The following is a 19239-nucleotide window of genomic DNA, read 5'->3' as shown; positions in this document are numbered from 1 at the left end:
CATCTGGGCACGGGTAACAACTGAAGAAGAAACCCAAAATGCATACACGTTAAAGAGAAAGCAAATGTGCACACCGTTCACAACTAGTGGTCTAAGTTAAAGGGAGGCACTTGCCATACTCTGCTCCCAACTCTTCAGAAGGTCCAAAGTTTCACAATAACTTGGGGAAAGTGGTATTTAGAAAAGACTAAATTCATGCCTTGTACCGAACAGTTTGTCAAAGCTACAATAGTAGTAATTATGAAGAGAACATGCCTTTTTTAATTATCAGCTCCAGTATACTGATTAACACAGGGAAAATGAATTAAAAGCCCTACATTAGCTTAGTCCTTTCTGAGGAATAGAAAGCCTTTACTATAAATGCTAAAACTTTAAGTCAAAGTACCTAAAACATGCTTCTTTTCCCTCTGCTTTGCAGAGGACCCAGATAACCTTTCTCTCCAAGCCTCATGCACCATCAGGCCCTCCAATTCATGAAGAAGCAATTCTGGTCAGCCGTACTGCTGATGCTAACGGCATCACTCCCTCCCACACACTTTCCCACAGCCCTGCTGACCTCTGAGTCAGCCCCCTGCACTCCTGGAAGAACTGAAGAGAACAAAAAGGGCCAGTAAGGGGGCTCAGTGCGTAAAGGCACTTGCCACCAAGCTCACTAACCTGAGACCCTCAAGGTGAAAAGAAAACCAACTCTCCAAGCTGTTCTCTGAACCCTGTGCAAACTATCCTTTCCTTCGGAAGCTTCTTAGGTATGGATGGTCAGCAGGTTCACATCTACTTATCTGTATGTGGGTACACTCGTGCCACCATGCACACGAAGACAACATGTTAGCGTGAGTTCCCTACCTCCACCAAGTATGTTCCAAAACTCAAACTCAGGCAATCATCAGTCTTGGCAGAAAACACCTTTATGCATGGAGCCATCTTGCTGCTGACCCAATGCTGTGTTCTTGGTGACAGACAATGGGCTGGAGGGAGAGGTCAGTGGCAGAGCATTTGCTACCAAGAGTGAGACCCTAGGTTCACCCTAGGATCGTAAAAGACAGAAGAGGCCCAGGGCAGTGGCAAGAAGGAGGCTGGCATTCTGCACACAATTATATGCTCCCTCATCGCCCTAGACTTGTGCCTACTAACAGGACATTTCCTAGTTATTGCTAGTGTGCAGCTGGTGGGCAGACAACCACTTTCAACATCTAACAATGACCAAGTCTTTTAATGAAAATGCTTAAAGCTGGAGAAATTATATTGTAAGATTTCAAAACAAAAGACATCAACTCTAACACCATGGACTGACAGCAACGCTCTGCACCCACGTGGGAGCCTCAGCCCTCCTGCAGCCTCTTGTGCAGGGGGAAGGGAAACCGCACCTCCAGTGGTGGACACGGGAGAGCAGTGATCATGCAATCTTTTCCTCGGTGCTGACCACACTAATGAGAACAGAGGTGGATGATTAATTTGGAAACTGTCACGCTCCTTTCAAAGAAACCAAGATGGATTGTGCTGCCATTTGAAATGCAGGAAAGAAAGGCAAAAGCTAACTTCGGGAGATAGCGCAATGTTCTTGAGGCATTTCTGTTTGCACAGCATGAACGTGGCTGTAGTTCACGATCCACTCTGCTGCGGAGACCTGAGCATCACAAAGGCTCAAAACAAACTGTGCTTTAACTGTGTGTTCAGAATCTCTCCAGGGGAAAACCATGAATATCAAAACGTTTTTATGTCAAAAGGCTGACCATACATTTGTTTTGTTATTTTTTAAAAAGTATTTTATTGTTCACAAGTAAGGGTGAAATAAGGCAGGTTTACAGAAAAGATGTCCATATATCAAGAAAGAAATAGCAAAATATCTTTTGGTCATAATTTAGAAATAAAGTCATCTATAAAAAGGAGATGGTTTTCCTCAGTTCATCTCTTCCACAGAAGAGCATAAACATGGCTCTCAACTCCTCGATATCCTCAGCAGGCCACGGATGCGTCTGACAAGGGCCTGGATGAAACTGTAGCGGGAGCGAACTTTGGAATATAACCCTTCAATGTCCAGCAGCTTCTTTTGTAGCGATTCTCCAAAAGCATTGATGGCATCAGACTGAAGCTGGAGGTAACACAGACACCTTTTATTATTATGTTGCTTTCTCTGGTATATCATTCTGTGTCTTTCCACTTAAAACACTGACATACTACTCTAATGTGGTCTTTCGTATATAAAAAAAGGTGGGTGTATACTTCAGGGGCAGACTAGCATGTGCAAGGATGCCCACCTCACCCACCCATAAATTCACAAAAGGCACTTCCCTAATGTAAAACACTATCAGATTTTTGGAATGGGGTACCAAATTAATTAAAAATTTACATTTCTATCTTAGAATGTTTTTGTGGTTTTTATTCCTGTACAAATATATATAAATTAAAGGTATATATTAAATAGCAACAATTGTTGATGCTGATAAACAGACAGACATATAAAAAATGGCTCCTAAAAGTCATACTAAAAGTTATTAAGGGACTAGAGAGATGGCTCAATGGTCAGGAGCATTCACTGGCTGCTCTTCCAGAGGACCTAAGTTCAATTCCCCAGCACCAGCATGGCAGCTCACAACCATCTGAAACTTCAGTTCTAGGGGACTTGATGCCCTTTTGTAACCTCTGTGGGCATCAGGAGCACACATGGTACACAGACACACGTGCAAACAAGACACCCACAAGTAAAATAAAAATAAGTATTTTAAGTTGTTGAGCAAGTGCCAGGCTAGTAATGGGTAAGCTGTTAAGAGCGCTTGCTACATTTACAGAGAAACAAAGCTCAATTTACAGAGAAAAGTATATGAGGACAAAACCTTACCTGGTCTATATCATGTTGGCTCACTACAGCCAGCCCACTTCTGAAGTCCAGGTTGGGTTCTGAAGAAAAGGAATCTGGAGAGGAGAGGCAGAGTGAAGAGCTCGGCAAGCATGCGTCTACTGCACAGCAGAGGCACCCGCCAGCAGTGGAACATGGCTCAGCTTTGAGCACTGGACGCCTGGCACGCACATCCCAGTCCAGGACAGGTCTCAGCCTTCCTTTAGGAGTCTAATGCGTGTTCATCCATCCTAGAGCCATTATGCTCCAGAATAATTTCCCAAGGGCAAAAAGTAAAACACAAAAACAGTTGTGTTGATTATTTAGCTCTCCAGCCCCCGATTCCAAGTACTCTGAAACACATAAAACTTAAGGTCACTTGGAGTAGTTCGTGGTGTGCATCCACAGTCTAGTTACTCAGGAGTCTGGATCAACTGAGCCCTGGATTTCAGGGCCTGACTGGGAAATAAAACAAGACCTTGCTGCAAACAAACAAACAAACAAACGAAAATAGAAAGAAGTAGCTGGCTTTTCAGGGCTGAAAACTGTAGATGCATTCCTGGCTCATTTCTTTTGAGAGCAGCTTACCTTGTAGTCTTCTGCTTTTAAATAAAGTTCTAGAGGCAAACAGCGAGTCTTGGGAATCCGTTGGAGTGCAGTGTAACAAGTAGTACTCCAGATGGCGCCAAAGAATAAACAGGCAGGTCTCTATGATAACTGGAGTCAGATTAAAGAAGAATCTCATCACGTGCATTTTATAAACCAGTTTCCAAGGGGGAGGAAAGAAGAGCCTGTGCTTGATTATGCACCATGAACGCTCTCACAGACAGGGATGAAGTTCCACTGAACATGGTCCAGAAAGAGCTCCAATGTGAACTATGGCAGGCGAGGCCTACAGGCTACTGTGCCAGCAGCCTCTTGCCACACAGAAAGCATCTGCAGGTTTATAGCACTCTAGAAAGTGAGAATAAAAATAACAATATGGAACTCCCTCAGGTGTTCACTGGGCAAAAGAGAGGCCACAAAACAGTAATTACGTCCTTTCCAAACTGGTTTTGGTAACTCAGAGGCAGCGCTGGCACCCTGTAGGTCTGCACTCTGGGCTGAGGCTGCAGAAGGATACAGGAACAGAGGGACAGCAGCTTGGCACGATTGTTGATCAGTTTCACCAGACGGCGTCTCGCCAAGACACACTTCTGCGCAGTAGAGATTTTATCGACACCAGCAGGCATCACAGACTGGCACAACTAAGTAAAAGAAAGAGTATAAATTATAACAACTTAAACAAAATAATATACTATGAACAGGTCATTATAGTAAGAACTGTGAAACACTCAAATGTATTTATATAGCTTTGTGGACAAGTTTATCATCCAAAAACCGAGAGTTAAAGAAGCAGTCAATTCCCACATGAATGTTTACTTGCTGCCTTTGAAAATCTGTTTGACAGACAGACACTGCCAACCCACAAGTGTCCCACCAGCCCTTAGTGTCCTAGTAGATGAAAACAAACAGCCCTTCAAAGCAGTAGATAAAAAGACTGGCATGATTGTCAGTTAGCTTCAGGAGAGAGTAGTGCAGACATGAAGTGATCAGGACTGACATGGAAACTCAGTACAACATGAAGATGCTGAACAGACCAAGTTCTACTGCAAAAACATTTGCAATAGGAAGCCCCATTTCTCTGCGGCTTTGAAGAGATTATTGGAAGCTCTTTACAGGGGCAGTCACCCTCCCATTTTCTTAAGAAGGAGATACTTGGCTGGTTCTGAAATCAAGAGGTCCATGCTTCTGAGATGCATACAAAGGAAAGTAAGTGCAGATCCTTTAGTAGCACTGAGTCTATCTTCTTTACTCCCGAGACCAAGCCTCATACCTGGGCCCTTGTTGGTACAGCAACAACTTCAAGTCCCACAGCTCATTACAAGGTTCATACCTCTTTTATCTCATCTGGGGGAAGTTGCTCTACATTCTGTAGCTTGTTGAGACTGCGTCGGTGGCTGTCATAATAGCTAAAGAAATCACTGGCACTCTGTTTCAGCAGGTAGACAATAATGCCCAAGCCAGGCAGGCGCCAATATGGAACCACTGGAACCTGGGTATCTAATAGGTAAGAGAAAACAGTGTTCCACTTACACACATTTTCTATGGATTCCGTTTGTTTGTGTTAAAAGGGGAGAACATGAATGCAGTCCTCTACTACCACAAATTACACAGTGAGTTGGGGAACTCACAGGGGTCAGCATACCTGGAGTTCAATGGATGAGCCTCACCCTGGAAAACAACCTTCTATGAGTTTAAGTCATCTGTAAAAATTACAGATGCTCTATAATTTAGGTCATGTAGACTATGATTAATAACCCAAGACCACAGTTAAACACTACTGCTGGAGCCGGAGAGATGGTTCAGTGGCGAAAAGCACTGGCTGTGACTCGCAGGGGTATCCAGTTCAGTTCCCAGCACCCACATAGTGGCTCACAACTGCCTTCTGATGCAGAAGATCTGATGTCTCTCCTGGCCTCCAAAGGCAGTGCACACAAATGGTACAGGCAAAACACCCATGCACACAAAATAAAAAGCGATCTCAAAGTTAATAAATAAACACCCTTGCTAAAACACAAGTAATTAAGGGCTTCTGTAGTCAGGTACATGATTATCACTGGACTCCTTGACAAGGTAAAGAAAACAGCTAGTGAGCACCCTTTATTAGGTGGAAATCAAGGCTTTATAAAAATTACACACCCACCCAACAACATATACTTTTCAAAGGCTTATGTATATTTGTGTTTTGCCTTCATGTATGAATGTGCACATGTCATGCCTATGGATGGTGCGAGCCACCATGTAGGTGCTGTGAACTGAACCTGAGTCCTCTTCAAGAACAGTGTTATCTGCTCAGCCCCAGTCCCAAACCACACACACACACACACACTTTTAGGTGTTCTTGACCGAAAGTGAAACAACTTGCGCCTCATTCAATGGTCGCAGTTGCAAGTATTTACCTCTAATCTGCACTGTTCTGGTTGCTGAACTGACAGCTTTAAGTCATTCTTCCTAAGAAATACCTGAAAAATTAACTGGATTCCATTTTAACCTGTCTCACTACAACAGCTCCCTCTGGTAGCAAAACACAGCAACTTACCTTTTACTTGGCTGCTTTTTAGTGAGGGTGCAAAGGAACAGTTTAGGAATAGTCTGAGCTACAAATTAGTTTTAAGAATAGCCTGGGGTACATAGGAAACATGGTCTCAAAGAACAAAAATAAAGTCACTGATGGGTGACTTTAAATCAAAAGGGGACGGGATTCCTAAATATTCTATACCAAAACTAGTTAAGCTACCTGGACTTCTTGAAGCAAGTAAGACTCCTTGGAAATCACCAACTTCCATTATCGCCAAACCAGTATTCAACAGCTTTATCTTTTGTGTGATCCACAGGATGGTAACCTTACCTTCACTACTGGCTTGTGAAGACAACAGAGGCTAAGTCAGCCTACCTAGCACCTACAAGTTTATTATCATGTGACAAAAATGTGGAGCATACACAACCCACTTAGACACTGAATCACTGAATTCAGCATGAACTGGTTCAGCACACAAAGCTAACTTACTGAGTGAGCATACATTCCACCCAGCTAGCTTCCTCTCAATACTAAGGGCTTTCTTTGGGGTCTCTGGTATTATTTAAAACTACACTCTCTTACATGGCTTTTCTAGTTTTAGCCTTAAAAATCCAAGACTTTCCTTATTCTCTGTGCTTCCGGCTTCACACACAGATCTAAAATGGTACCCCCGACACTTTCTTTAAAAAGTCATTTTAGCCGGGCGGTGGTGGCGCACGCCTTTAATCCCAGCACTCGGGAGGCAGAGGCAGGCGGATCTCTGTGAGTTCGAGGCCAGCCTGGTCTACAAGAGCTAGTTCCGGGATGGACACCAAAGCTACAGAGAAACCCTGTCTCGAAAAACCAAAAAAAAAAAAAAGTCATTTTAAACTAGGTGGTGGTTTCACATGCCAGCACACAGGAGGAAAAAGCAGGTGGGTCTCTGAGTTTGAGGCCGGCATGGTCCACAGAGTGAGTTCCAGGACAGTCGGGGCTACACAGAGAAACCCAGTCTCAAAAAACCAAAAACACAGGGGGGAAAGTTTTAAAAATTTTTAAAAATTTCCCATTAGTAATTCATCAAGAATAAACCGTGTCTCATTGGAGGCAAGATGCAGAGCTGCATCCTACTCCTAACGATGCTGTTCCTCAGATACGGTAACAAAAACCCCCAGCTCACCTTGCCGTGGCCCATCTCTGTTAATGGTCTCTGAGAGGCTAGGGGTGAAGAGACACACAGCATTCTGGAAGGTAGGGGAGCTCTGTAGCATGAGTGACTGGCAATATTCCATTACATTGGCACAAATCTACAATGGAAGAAAAGGAATGACTAAAATGTTAGCCTAAAAATTCCCCAAAGTCACAAAAACTTAAGAGTACAGAACAAGGTCATAAATCAATATGTAAAATTACATACAACTGTTATTTTTACCAAAATTTCCAAAACCATAAAAACTCCAGGTGCCATTTTTTTCCCTTCTTACCTGCTGCATGGCCAGCTCTATCTCATCTTTCTTGTTCACCCGATCTCCCTCCACATTATCGTCCTGAAATTTAAACTGCCGCAGTCGGTCAGAGCCACCAAAGCGGCTCAGCAGTCCTAAGCACTGGCGCTAAGGAAGAAAGACACGCTGTTCACTCCGGGATGAAGGAATTTAACATCAGTTACCCCATTTTACTTGAGGTAGAAGGGGGAAAAATTCAGTGGGGAGCGGAATTATTCTTGAAATCATCTGATAGCTTATTTCCTACTAAGACAACTAAGGTAAGCTTGCTAAAATTCACCGCTTTTCAAAGGGATTTTTTTCCCCCACAAAATATCCCCAATATGACCTAAATGTCTCTTGAAGAAAATTTATGTCCTATATAAAAATATTCACTAATCCTTTCTGAGACAGTTATAAAAAAAATACAAGTTAATGTACAAATGCAAACTGCAATAAGAAGGCAATGACAAGACGGTCAGTAACAAACCCCACACATAGTCTTACCAGAACTCAAACTTAAAGACGGTCAGTAACAAACCCCATAGTCTTACCAGGACTAAAGACGGTCAGTAACAAACCCCATAGTCTTACCAGGACTAAAGACGGTCAGTAACAAACCCCATAGTCTTACCAGGACTAAAGACGGTCAGTAACAAACCCCATAGTCTTACCAGGACTCAAACTTAAAGACGGTCAGTAACAAACCCCATAGTCTTACCAGGACTCAAACTTAAAGACGGTCAGTAACAAACCCCATAGTCTTACCAGGACTAAAGACGGTCAGTGACAAACCCCATATTCTTACCAGAACTCAAACTTAAAGACGGTCAGTAACAAACCCCATATTCTTACCAGAACTCAAACTTAAAGACAGTCAGTGACAAACCCCATATTCTTACCAGAACTCAAACTTAAAGACGGTCAGTAACAAACCTCATAGTCTTACCAGAACTCAAACTTAAAGGTGAGACTCCATTGTCTGGGGACTCCCTGAGAGGTTAGGAATTTACAGGCAGACAACATGCAAGGCCTGGATGGCTCCTCAGCAGGTAAAGGCCAAGCCTGACAACCTGGGCTTGACCCCTGGGGCCTATGTATAGGAGGACAGACTCCCTCCCATAAGTTGTCCTCTGACTTCCAGGTGTACACAATGGCACATGTGTGTGCATATACAAACACAATAAACAAAGTAATAATTTTAAGAATTCAATGTAAATATTGCCAGCTTAAGTACTTTCCCCTGTGTTTTCTGCTTTTACAGATAAAACAGACCTGTTCCAATATTCCCAGAGGCTACCTAAAAGGTCTTTTTCTCCCTTTTGATGAAAAAAAGAACAAAAGGTGAAAACTGGGTGTGTGTGTGTGTGTGTTATGTCCTTCTGGAAAGTTATTTAATAATATGATGTCAAAACATACCATGTGTATGTACTTGAACCTAACTACATGTAATTTGAACAGGTACATGAGTTAGGACTAGGACTTCAAATTCAGTGCCTTGCACAAGCTAGAAAAGCACTCTTTTATTGAGCCCTGACATTTTTTTTTAAAAAAAAACTTGGAAAAATAGATTATGAAAAGGTAACTGGTTAAGAAGATTATTATATAAAAACAGAATGTAAAGTCTTATATGTAATTATTTTATAGCTAGTAAGAGAGGACAATGTTTAGGTCAAAGCAGACCAGTAGGCTCTTAAAAAGCCTTTCATAAAATATCTAATTGATGAACTAATACATTTCAATATGCTAAAAGAAGATTATATGCATGAAGAATTTCGGGATAAACTAGTAATAACACACACAAAAAAAAAAAACCAACTTTTTTTTTTTGAGACAGGCCTGCCTCTGCCTCCCAAGTGCTGGGCTTAAAGACATGCGTAGCAACTTTTAAAAAGGCAAAGCACTTAGTAGGTGAAGGCAGGAAGAGCAACAGTTTAAGGCCAGACTGCCTCAAAAAGTCTGCCCCAGAGCAGGAGGGTAGGGTCAGCTGTCAACTGTAGAAAAGCAAAACGCTGCAAAAAAACCTGACACAGCTTTGTAGATCCAGGGCTGGAAGCAAAGGAATGAGGACTGCTACAAGTTCAAGGCCAGCCTCATCCACATAGAGAGTCCCAGGTCAGCCAGGGCCACACAGCAAAAACCAACCAAACAAACAAGATAGTAAAATTAACAGTTGCTCATAGCTTACTCATCAACAACATTTACTCATAATAGCAAAACACTGAACATTAATATAAAAACCCTGTGATACAGTTGTGTTAAAGCTTTAGCAGTGTGTTCTAGGAAACGCTGGGAGAAGAGCAGGGCTAAAGAACTAAATCTTCACCTGCAGTAGAAAGTCAGAAGGTGATTCTGGGAACATCAAGTAATTGAATGACACAGGTCATTCAGAGTCATCAAAGGACCCATGAAACAGCGGAAAGGGCAGCTCTAGTCTAGGGGACAGCATCTTAAAATGACTATTTCAAGAAATAAGTCAGTTACCTGAAATCTTCCAATGTGTCCCTGGAGCTCCATTAAGGATCCTTCATTTACGTCAACATCGAGTTCATTTAACATACCTGTAAAACATGGCCTATGTGTAAGGTAGCTAGTGTTATAATGAAAACACTATAGAGTGCTTCTGGAATTTATATCCTCTACATGCACAAGCAGACTCCTGCCATCAAAGTTGGGAGAAACAGAATTTTCCAAAGACTGAGCATCTTTCATAGATTAGCAACACTAGCACAAGGGCATTCACACAACCTAAAACCTACGAAGGTACTTTCAAAGGTATTTTTTAACAGTTTAAGAAAAACCTTTATTTAAAACTTTCAGGAGGAGAAGAAGGAGGGGAAACTGTGGTCAGTATGTAAAATAAATGAAAAGAATCCAAAGAGAAAAAAAAAACCTTCAAACTTTCTAAAATCAGAAATCAGTACTTCCTATGAAGCAGTGAGAGCTTAGACTTACAAGATGAATGAACTGTAACCCTCCTCCTAACAATGAAGTGGAGGAGGAGCTAACTTACGCCGCAAACACAAAGGAGAATAAGCTGCAGGACAAGCTCTGAGCCTCAGCTCAGGACCTGGCTGCTCCCTCGGAAGCAGCATGGAGGAATGAGGATAAATTCACGGAACACTTGCGGACCCTAAGCATACTGAGGAGTTAAGACTTGGGAAAATCAGGAGGAGGCCCTTGCAATACCTGCACTACACTATGGGATGTGGTAGAGGCAGGAAGGGGGACTGTCCTGGAGTCAAACTCTGACCTCCACTACTGAGAAGACCCCAATTCCCCTCAGAGTAGCAAGCCTCCAAGTATTCTGAGAGGAACTGCACCCAGTCTTAATCAACTCTCCCACCCAGAGGGCTCAAATACAGACGCAGCCACAAAGAGGCAAAGTGCTAGAGACAGCAGACCAGGGGCTGTCTCACAGAAATAGAGGAAGTGTAGTTAAGTGCACAGGCTCCGAATGCACACTGCCTGGGACTCTGTAACAGTCCCGTGCTCCAAATCCCTCACCTATAAATAACAACAGCCCAACCTCTCAAGAGCCTTGCATACTCGAGTTGACCACCATGCTGGGGAAAGCAGCGCCAGCACATACCTAAGGAACATGTTACAGGGTCCCAGGCATTGCATGTGCTGAGGGGACAAGCCTCATCACCTGCGCTATCATTCAAGATCACTGGCAGCACCAAGCAACCTTAAACACAAGGGGACCCAGTGAATATACCTTCTCCTTCAAAGAAGAGGCCTGCAGTGAAAATTTAAAACGCCAAGACTGACTTTAGGGTGCTGGCTTTAGAATTTACATAGTATAGAAATTATACTTAAGAACAAAAGTGACAAAAAATTCATCATTTCCTAGCATTTTTCTTAATCATGGCAACCTCTTAATAACTAGTTTTTCTATACTCTTTATTTTATTTTTGGTTTTTCAAGACAGGGTTTCTCTGTAGCTTTGGTGCCTATCCTGGAACTAGCTCCTGTAGACCAGGCCTGCCTCTGCCTCCCAAGTGCTAAGATTAAAGGTGTGCGCCACCACAGCCCGACTTAATTTTTTTCTACACTCGTGAAATATTTCTAGAATTAAAAGAAATTCCTCTTATTTCTCTTTAATAAGCAGCCTGGCTTTCCTGGAACTCGCTCTGTAGACTAGACTGGCCTCAAACTCACAGAGATCCTCCTGTCTCTGCCTCCCGAGTACTGAGATTAAAGGTGTGCACTACCACCACCCAGCTTTCAATAAGCTTTTAATCCATTAAATGCATGTAAAATTCTTCTAAACCAGCAAATTGAAGGGTAATACTGCGCTCGTCTATCACCTCTGCATGCTGCGATCCCAATACATGCAGTGCAGTGTTTGCAAAGCTATTTACCAAATGCAGGTAATGAGACCCTGATGCTTTTTAATTATCTCCTTGAACTTTTTGATTATTTTGAGTATATGGTTGATATAAGTATAAACTTATTACTTAATAAAGGTAGTCGAATGTCTCCGGTACCAAGTTCAAGTCAGTTGCATGGTAACTGCAGAGTAATAGAAACGTCTCTCCTCAGTCTGTGCCAGTCTGTAGAGAATTAACTTGTGCTCAACATAACCAACTCACCAGGAAGTGCTGCTTTACTTATGATTCCTGTCAGCAGAGCTAATTCCTGCAAGGAGCCGGCGCTAACATCATGACAGCGCAGGATCGCCTGGATGGTGTCGGAATGCGAAATGAGAAACTGCAGCACCTGAGCGGCCCAAGATGGAGGAGGAAGAGAAGAAAACTACATCATATGTATAATTCATCTTTTCAGCAAGGAACTGTATGCAATAAAGAACGAGAGAAGCAGCTGCTTTCTCAACTTAAACAGCTCATTCCCTCACAAAGCAAAATATAACCACACCTTACCACAAAGCTCAACTAGTCAAAGTTTGCATATTAACACAGCAGACCTAGCTGTAGGAGACCATGACTTAGAAACACTGCGTGAAAACACCTATTTTACTTCTTTTGCTTTATTTAAAAGGAATCAAGAGAATTTCATATTAATGGGCATAAAATGGTCACTAAACTCAAAGAAGTCACTCTTTGTAAGCCTGACTTGGGTAGCATGCTTCAACCATAAAAGCTCTTGTTACTACTGATAAAGCAAGAACGAAAGCGACAGAAATTCTTCCGTCCTTCTGCCTTTGTTATTGTCTGGAACACTGCTGAGGAAAAGTGGAGGTGTGGGAGTGTGCGGGTAGAAGTGGGGGAGGATCACTTAATCTAGTAAGGAAGCAGTCCAGGAAACCCCGAGTTTAAAGAATGAGCTCAAAGCCATTCTGAGTATCAAAGGATGTCCCTTGGGCTGCTGCAGGGCAAATAAAGCATCGCTGTAGAGACCACAACTACTACCTGGGAGGTAACTCTGACTGCAACGTAGGAAAACACAAAATATCAGAAACAAAAGCATCTCATTACCTCATGCTGTTAAAAAAATCACGTGTAAATATGATACTTTATTTTATACTTTTTATTTTTGTTGGGAACAGGGTCTCATAGAGTCCAAGAAGGCCTTGAACTAGCCACCTAGCTGTGGAAGACCTTGAACTCTCGATCCTCCTGCCTTACTTCCTAAGTGTTTGGATGACAGGAATGTATAGCCATACCCAGTTTTAGGGGCTTTGTTTTCATTATTTTGAGACAGAGTTTCACTGCATAGCCAGGCTAATTCATTTTATGGCCTCAGCCCCCCTAGCACTGGACTTACAAATACACACTACTACACAAGGTGTGAGGCTCCTCTTTTGTATTTTCTATAGACCTTGTGGTGGTTTGGATGAAAATGACCCCATAAAGCTTATATGTTTGAATACTTGGCCCCAGTTGGGGTAACTGTTTAGAAAGAATATGGCCTTGTAGGAAGAGGTGTGTCACTGAGGGAGGGTCTGGAGGCTTGAAAAGATACACACCATTCCCAGTGTGCTCTCTCTCTGCCTCCTACAAGATGTGAGTTCTCAGCTGCCCCTGTGGCCATGCCTTTGCTCTGCCATCGTGGACTCTAACGCCCTGAAACTGCAAGCTCAATTAAACCCTCTTTTTTAAGTTGCCTTGGCCTTGGTCATGTGTTTGCCAAAGCAATAGAGGTGGTGCACACCTTTAATTCCAGCACTCAGGAGGCAGAGGCAGGTGGATCTGAGAGTTCGAGGCTAGTCTGGTCTACAAGAGCTAGTTCCAGGACAGCAACGGCTGTTCACAGAGAAACTCTTGTCTCAAAAAAACAAATAAAAAAATAAGAAAAGAAAAAGAAAAATGAAAAGCAACTAAGACAGGCCCACTATACCCTCTCTAAATCCCTGGCTAAAATACATCTTAAATGTCATCTTATTCCTATCAGGATAACTGCTTACTTTTCTACAGAAATAAATCTCAATCTCTTGTTTTCCATCTCAGGATTCTACTAAGCAGCTACAATGTTCACTCACACAAGATTACAAAAGCTGGTCAGACGCTCTATACTCTGCTTTGCCACTAACAGGATGGACATGACTTCACGTGAGCTTTCCATCTACAGAATCTCTGCATTTCTAAGTGACTTCTGTACAAGTGTTCACCTTACCTGTCCTGCTGCCTGCAAGTGCTGGGCTACACTCGATGTGAGGATGACCTGGCATAGCTGGAGGGCTGGAAGAAGAATTTGTCGGTACCGATCCACGGGCGTTGGGATGAACATCGGGGGGTCTCTCATACCAAACATGCTTGATTCATTTCAAACAACAAGGAGAGAGCAATACTGCATTTAAGATAGGGTCCTAAAAATTCACTATTATTTACATGCTAAATTATAAACACTTATATGTTAAAATCTTTAAACAAAATAAAATGAGTGGAACAGAAGCAGAACACAAAAAGATGCTTTATGTAGACAAGGGATTCTATGTCAGGATCTAAAAGTATTTAACTTAAAACTCTCTTTACAGACAAAGAAATAGTTAACTTTCGTGTTTAAAACTTGTAGTTTAGGGGGGCTGGAGTGATAGCTCAGCGGTTAAGAGCATTGCCTGCTCTTCCAAAGTACCCAAGTTCGATTCCCAGCAACCACATGGTGGCTCACAACCATCTGTAATGAGGTCTGGTGTCCTCTTCTGGCCTGCAGGCATATATGCAAACAGAATATTGTATCCACAATAAATAAGTAAATATTAAAAAAGAAGATTTAAAAGAAACCCTTGTAGTTTAGTATGAGAATATCCCTTCTCCTGAGTAAAACAGTTCTGTGTTTAGCCTAAATAAGCTTAGACACTAATTTGCCAATGGATTTTCTTTGAGTTTAAGCAATAACTAAGCTCACCTTAAGTAACTATTATTGCTAGGAAGATATGCTGATTGCCTATCAATGCTGCCATCCTGTACACTGTGGGAGGGGGAACCAGAGCTCATGGGAAGAATCAGCTCTAAAAGTGTTTGTGTGACTTACAAACCTGACAACCAGATCTCAATCCCTAGATCCCACACTGAAAGGAGAGAAGCAACTTCCAAAAGTTGTTCTCAGACCTCCACACACACTGTAGTGCCTGCAAGCCACACACACCCCAAATGAATAAAATTAAATTTAAAAAACCAAATTTAAAAATTAAATTTAAAAAACTGAATGACTGAACTGACATCTGCTGAAAAACTTGAAACTTAAGGCTGGGCAGTAGTAGTGCATGCCTTTAATCTACTCAGGAGGTAGAGTTTAGGGGGATCTCTGTGAGTTCAAGGCCTATAGATTGGTCTATAATGGGAATTTCAGGACAGGTAGAGATGTTACACAGAGAAACCCTGTCTTAAAAAAACCAACCAAACAACCAAACAAACAAACAAAAAAAACCATCCTGAAACTTTTCTTCTCCGTGATTTTGTTCCTTATACAACCCAGGCTAGCCTCAAGCTCACAATCCTCCTGCCTCAGTCTCCCAAGTGCTAGTCTTACAAGCAGACGTGTACTACCACACCTACCAACAAGGTTTAAGTGTACTATTATTTTAGAAGGCCCCTGACTAGAAACAAGTATCTATGGAACTCATATAAAATAAGGCTGGCAAGGTAACACGGGCTAACAGAATTCTCACCCTCTCTCTCACACACAGCACACTACTCCTCTGAAATGGAAAGAATTGGTCCCACCTACTTTTTACTATCTTGGGAACTTCCACTTACAAGAAAATGACAAAGGCATGCAACACTCCCTAACCCTTAGGAAAATTATCTTTGTGATTTCCATTATTCCTTTACAATCCTTTGCTAGGAGTGTAAACAAGCTGGTTCGTGTGGACACTTACCCATGTGGGTCCATCTCTGGGCGCATGTCATATACCTGGCACTGTGCTAGCCTCACAACCACCCCAGACCTTAGGAGCTCCAATGCACCTTGCTGTAACTTAGCCACTCTTGTGAGAAACGCCTGCAAAGTTAAGAAAGGACGCATCAGTGCTGAAATCATGGCCAAGGGCCTCACAGCAACACAAGACACTCATACACATTCCTTATTAATCACTAATGAGGGGGAAATCCTGATTTGCCTATAAAAATACATCATATCTTTCTCCTAAGATATTTTATGGGAACTCAGAGGTAAATATTGTACATTTATACTACTGTACATGTATTATTGTTGCAAATCGTACATTATTATTGTGAATTATTCAATTCAAATATAGTTTACGTCAACAGGTCAGTTGAGTTTGCTGTGCTCACTTCTAGTGTGGCTTTAGTATATTAAATATTTAGCAAATATCTAGGAATAAATGGGCGAAAAGAAAAAGACTCTAAGACTTCCATGATTGTGACAGACGTAAAATATTTAACATGGGGGAATTCTAACAGATCTGGAGGGAAGGAAATGACAAAGCAGACACTCCGTTTAAGTTGCTGCTCCTTCCATGAATCCTGGCTTTCATGCCACTCTCAGGAGCATCCTGAGTAAGCAAGCAGCAGGATATGACCCTCGAACCTTCTCAGGATAATTCCAGCACACCTTCACACACAGAAAATGCGTTCCTAGCACAAATTCCCAGATGTCAAGCTCTTAAAATAACCACAGTTTATATAACAGAAATACTCAGGGTGCAGCAGTAGCCCAGTGGAAAGCACAGCAGCCTTCCAATACACACCTCTGGGCCCTAAAGACGGCTGCTGACCTAATGCCAATGTCCACAACCCTTACCATTTTGGATTCATAGGTATAAAGGGCTTTTAAGAGAGGAGGCTGTGGAGTCAGCAAGCTCTGCAGAGTACGGTCATCTTCCACCAAGCTATCCACAAGGACCTTCAAATAGCCACTGTTGGAAAGGTACAGGAGCCATTGCTGCTGCTTGTCCACAGAGACAATCCGATCAAGAAGAGCCAGGGCCAGCATCTAAAGGAAGAAGGAATCAGAATCAAAGGCCCAATATGTGAATGGCTACCAAACCACCGACAGCCACTGCCTTTACTTGAGGTACTAAGAATGTTTATAATAAAATTTCTATGTTTTTTTGAGAATTTGGAACTGTATGTAACTAGAATCTCAATTTCTTGATATAAAGAGAATTTTCAGTTTCAACTTTTAAATCTGAAGCAAAACCTGTATTAAATATAATTTATATTTTAGCCAGAACCAGGCACTACTTGTTTAAAAGAACAGAAAACTAATTTCTTAAAAATGTTCGTGTGCATGCCTGTGTGAGATTACAAGCACGATAAAAGCCAGAAAAGGCATTGGATTCCCTGGAATTGAAGTTACAGACATTGTGAGCTGCCCAGTGCAGGTGCTGGGAGGTGAACTCAGATCCTCCCCAACAACAGTAAGCACTCTTCACTGCCAAGCCACCTCTCCAGCTCCCATGTTTTCTTTTAACTGTTACTTCTAATTCTAGAATTTTATGTGGTATATAGAGGAATCTTAGAAAAGTATTAAAAATACATGTAAACTAATAAACACAGTTAAACCCATTTTGATCTATTTCCTCCCAGTGTTTTATTATATATATAAAAGTATTTAAAATTTTTAAGCATAATTGAGGGGTTGCTCTCTAGTTTGTATTTTATCCTATTTCTTAAGTTTTTTTTTCTTCCATGGCCTTGAAATAAACCACGTAAGTGCTACAGGATTGTCCAGTGGGATGAAATCCTCTCACCGTGTCATCAGGATGCCACGATGCTTTACTGAAGGGAAAATGCAAGTTGCCTTCATAAGGTATCATATAAAAGAGAACACAATCATGTCCAGCAGTAGACAGACCAAAGATCTATTAGGCAACATTTTTGTTGTTTCTATCCGTGTTGTTCTACTTGCAAACCTCAAACTTAGCATATGTAATTAAGAAGTAATTCTGAGTTAAGATTCCACACAATCAAAACAGAGTAACAAAACAGAAGCTACAATCACAGCAGATGAGCAAACTCACTATAAAATAATATAGTAAATAATTCTCCACCTGCATCGTACATTTTAAAAGTTGATTCAGTGTACACCTTCATAAATGCACAATACTTATTCAGTAGCAGTTCTAAACAATTGTTATTTTACCCTTCCAATCTCGTGGCCATCACAAGCGTCTCGACAAACCACTTCCATGAGGGCAGCACCATAACTTTCAATGATAGCCATATTTTCCCGTTGTAATTTACTAAACACATCTTCAGGGGCTGTCAGCCTTTCCCACATGGTTTTCTTAGCTGCAAGTATTAAAATAGAAAAAAATCCAATGAAAATCAGTTCAGCAACTCTATCTCATATCCCATAACAAAAGAAATCCATTACTACATGCATACAAAAGACCAGATCAATGAGTTCAGACGAATGAACTTTAAGAACACATCATGCACGTACACTAATAACACTCATAATGTATGGCTCTTTCAGAAAGTAAAATTAATTATGGATCCTAAGAGAACTGAAAACTTGTATTTACCCTGCTAATCAATTTGCTTTTATAGTTTGTTGTCATCTTTGAGGATTTGGCTAAGAAGAAACAGATACGATATAGAAAAAAATATCACTCAAAAAGGAAAAACAGAAAGTTTTAGTCTTTGGGATTTTTTTTGGTTTGGTTTTTTTTCAAAACAGGGTTTCTCTTTAGCTTTTGAGCCTGTCCTGGAACTAGCGCTTGTGTATCAGGCTGGCCTCGAACTCACAGAAATCTGCCTGCCTCTGCCCCCTGAGTGCTGGGATTAAAGGCGTATGCCACCACTGCCTGGCAATCTTTGGGATTTTTAAAATTGAAATATTTATTAAAGTTAAAAATATTATTTATAAGGGCAATTTAAACATAATAACCATTGGTAGTATAAACATATATTTCATTAAAAGTCATACAAACCTTATAAAACTTTCATAACCAAATAAAGCAACAGTTTTTATTTCAAACTAATTTCATGATTTTCCTCCTTAGTTTCTGAACTACCATCTTTTTTGTTATTTTTCAAGGCAGGGTTTCTCTGTCCCAGAACTTGCTTTGTAGACCTGGGCGACCTCAAACTCATAGAGATTCACCTACTTCTGCTCCTGAGTGATGGGATTAACAGCACATGCCACCATACTCAGGTCTGAACTACCATCTTGAACCAGGCACACAGCACACACTTGAGATCACTGTACAAGACTCTGAGTTTGATTAGCCTGGGCTCTACAAAGATCCAATCTGTACAGAAACTGTCATCTTGACGACTGTTCTAAGTGTGCTATAGACCTCCACCTAGTGGTTAACTAGTGTTTGCCACTTTGACTAAAGGAATACGAAAAATACTTTTTTAAGAGAAAAATATGGGAATTATTGGGAATGAATAGTCCCAACTACATCTTTTTTTTTTAAAGAGTCTGATTATTGAAAAAGATTC

The 19239-nt window shown here is 41.5% G+C and overlaps 1 protein-coding gene across 2 annotated transcripts in view; it reads right to left on the bottom strand.

The window, feature by feature from the left end:
* Nucleotides 1–1736: 1736 nt before the first annotated feature.
* The window catches only part of Nup205 (nucleoporin 205), a 70525-nt gene continuing 53022 nt past the window's right edge, over nt 1737–19239 (bottom strand). Inside the window, exons 31-43 of one of the 2 annotated variants that reach the window (XM_075953392.1) lie at nt 17930–18078; nt 16586–16777; nt 15702–15823; nt 13997–14135; nt 12016–12142; nt 9902–9978; nt 7418–7546; nt 7114–7240; nt 4770–4936; nt 3957–4080; nt 3422–3550; nt 2837–2910; nt 1737–2089 (exon numbers count right to left, since the gene is read on the bottom strand). In XM_075953392.1, coding sequence (XP_075809507.1) covers nt 1937–2089; nt 2837–2910; nt 3422–3550; nt 3957–4080; nt 4770–4936; nt 7114–7240; nt 7418–7546; nt 9902–9978; nt 12016–12142; nt 13997–14135; nt 15702–15823; nt 16586–16777; nt 17930–18078 — 1709 coding nt within the window. In that variant the 3' untranslated portion in view covers nt 1737–1936. Of the gene's footprint in view, nt 2090–2836; nt 2911–3421; nt 3551–3956; nt 4081–4769; nt 4937–7113; nt 7241–7417; nt 7547–9901; nt 9979–12015; nt 12179–13996; nt 14136–15701; nt 15824–16585; nt 16778–17929; nt 18079–19239 lie in introns of both variants that reach the window. The other variant, XM_075953391.1, reaches the window with a different exon arrangement.

The sequence above is a fragment of the Microtus pennsylvanicus genome, chromosome 19, assembly GCF_037038515.1.
Source record: "Microtus pennsylvanicus isolate mMicPen1 chromosome 19, mMicPen1.hap1, whole genome shotgun sequence".
NCBI lineage: Eukaryota > Metazoa > Chordata > Mammalia > Rodentia > Cricetidae > Microtus > Microtus pennsylvanicus.
Note: the sequence above shows the minus strand (reverse complement) of the source record. Positions and strands in the feature narration are given on the sequence as shown.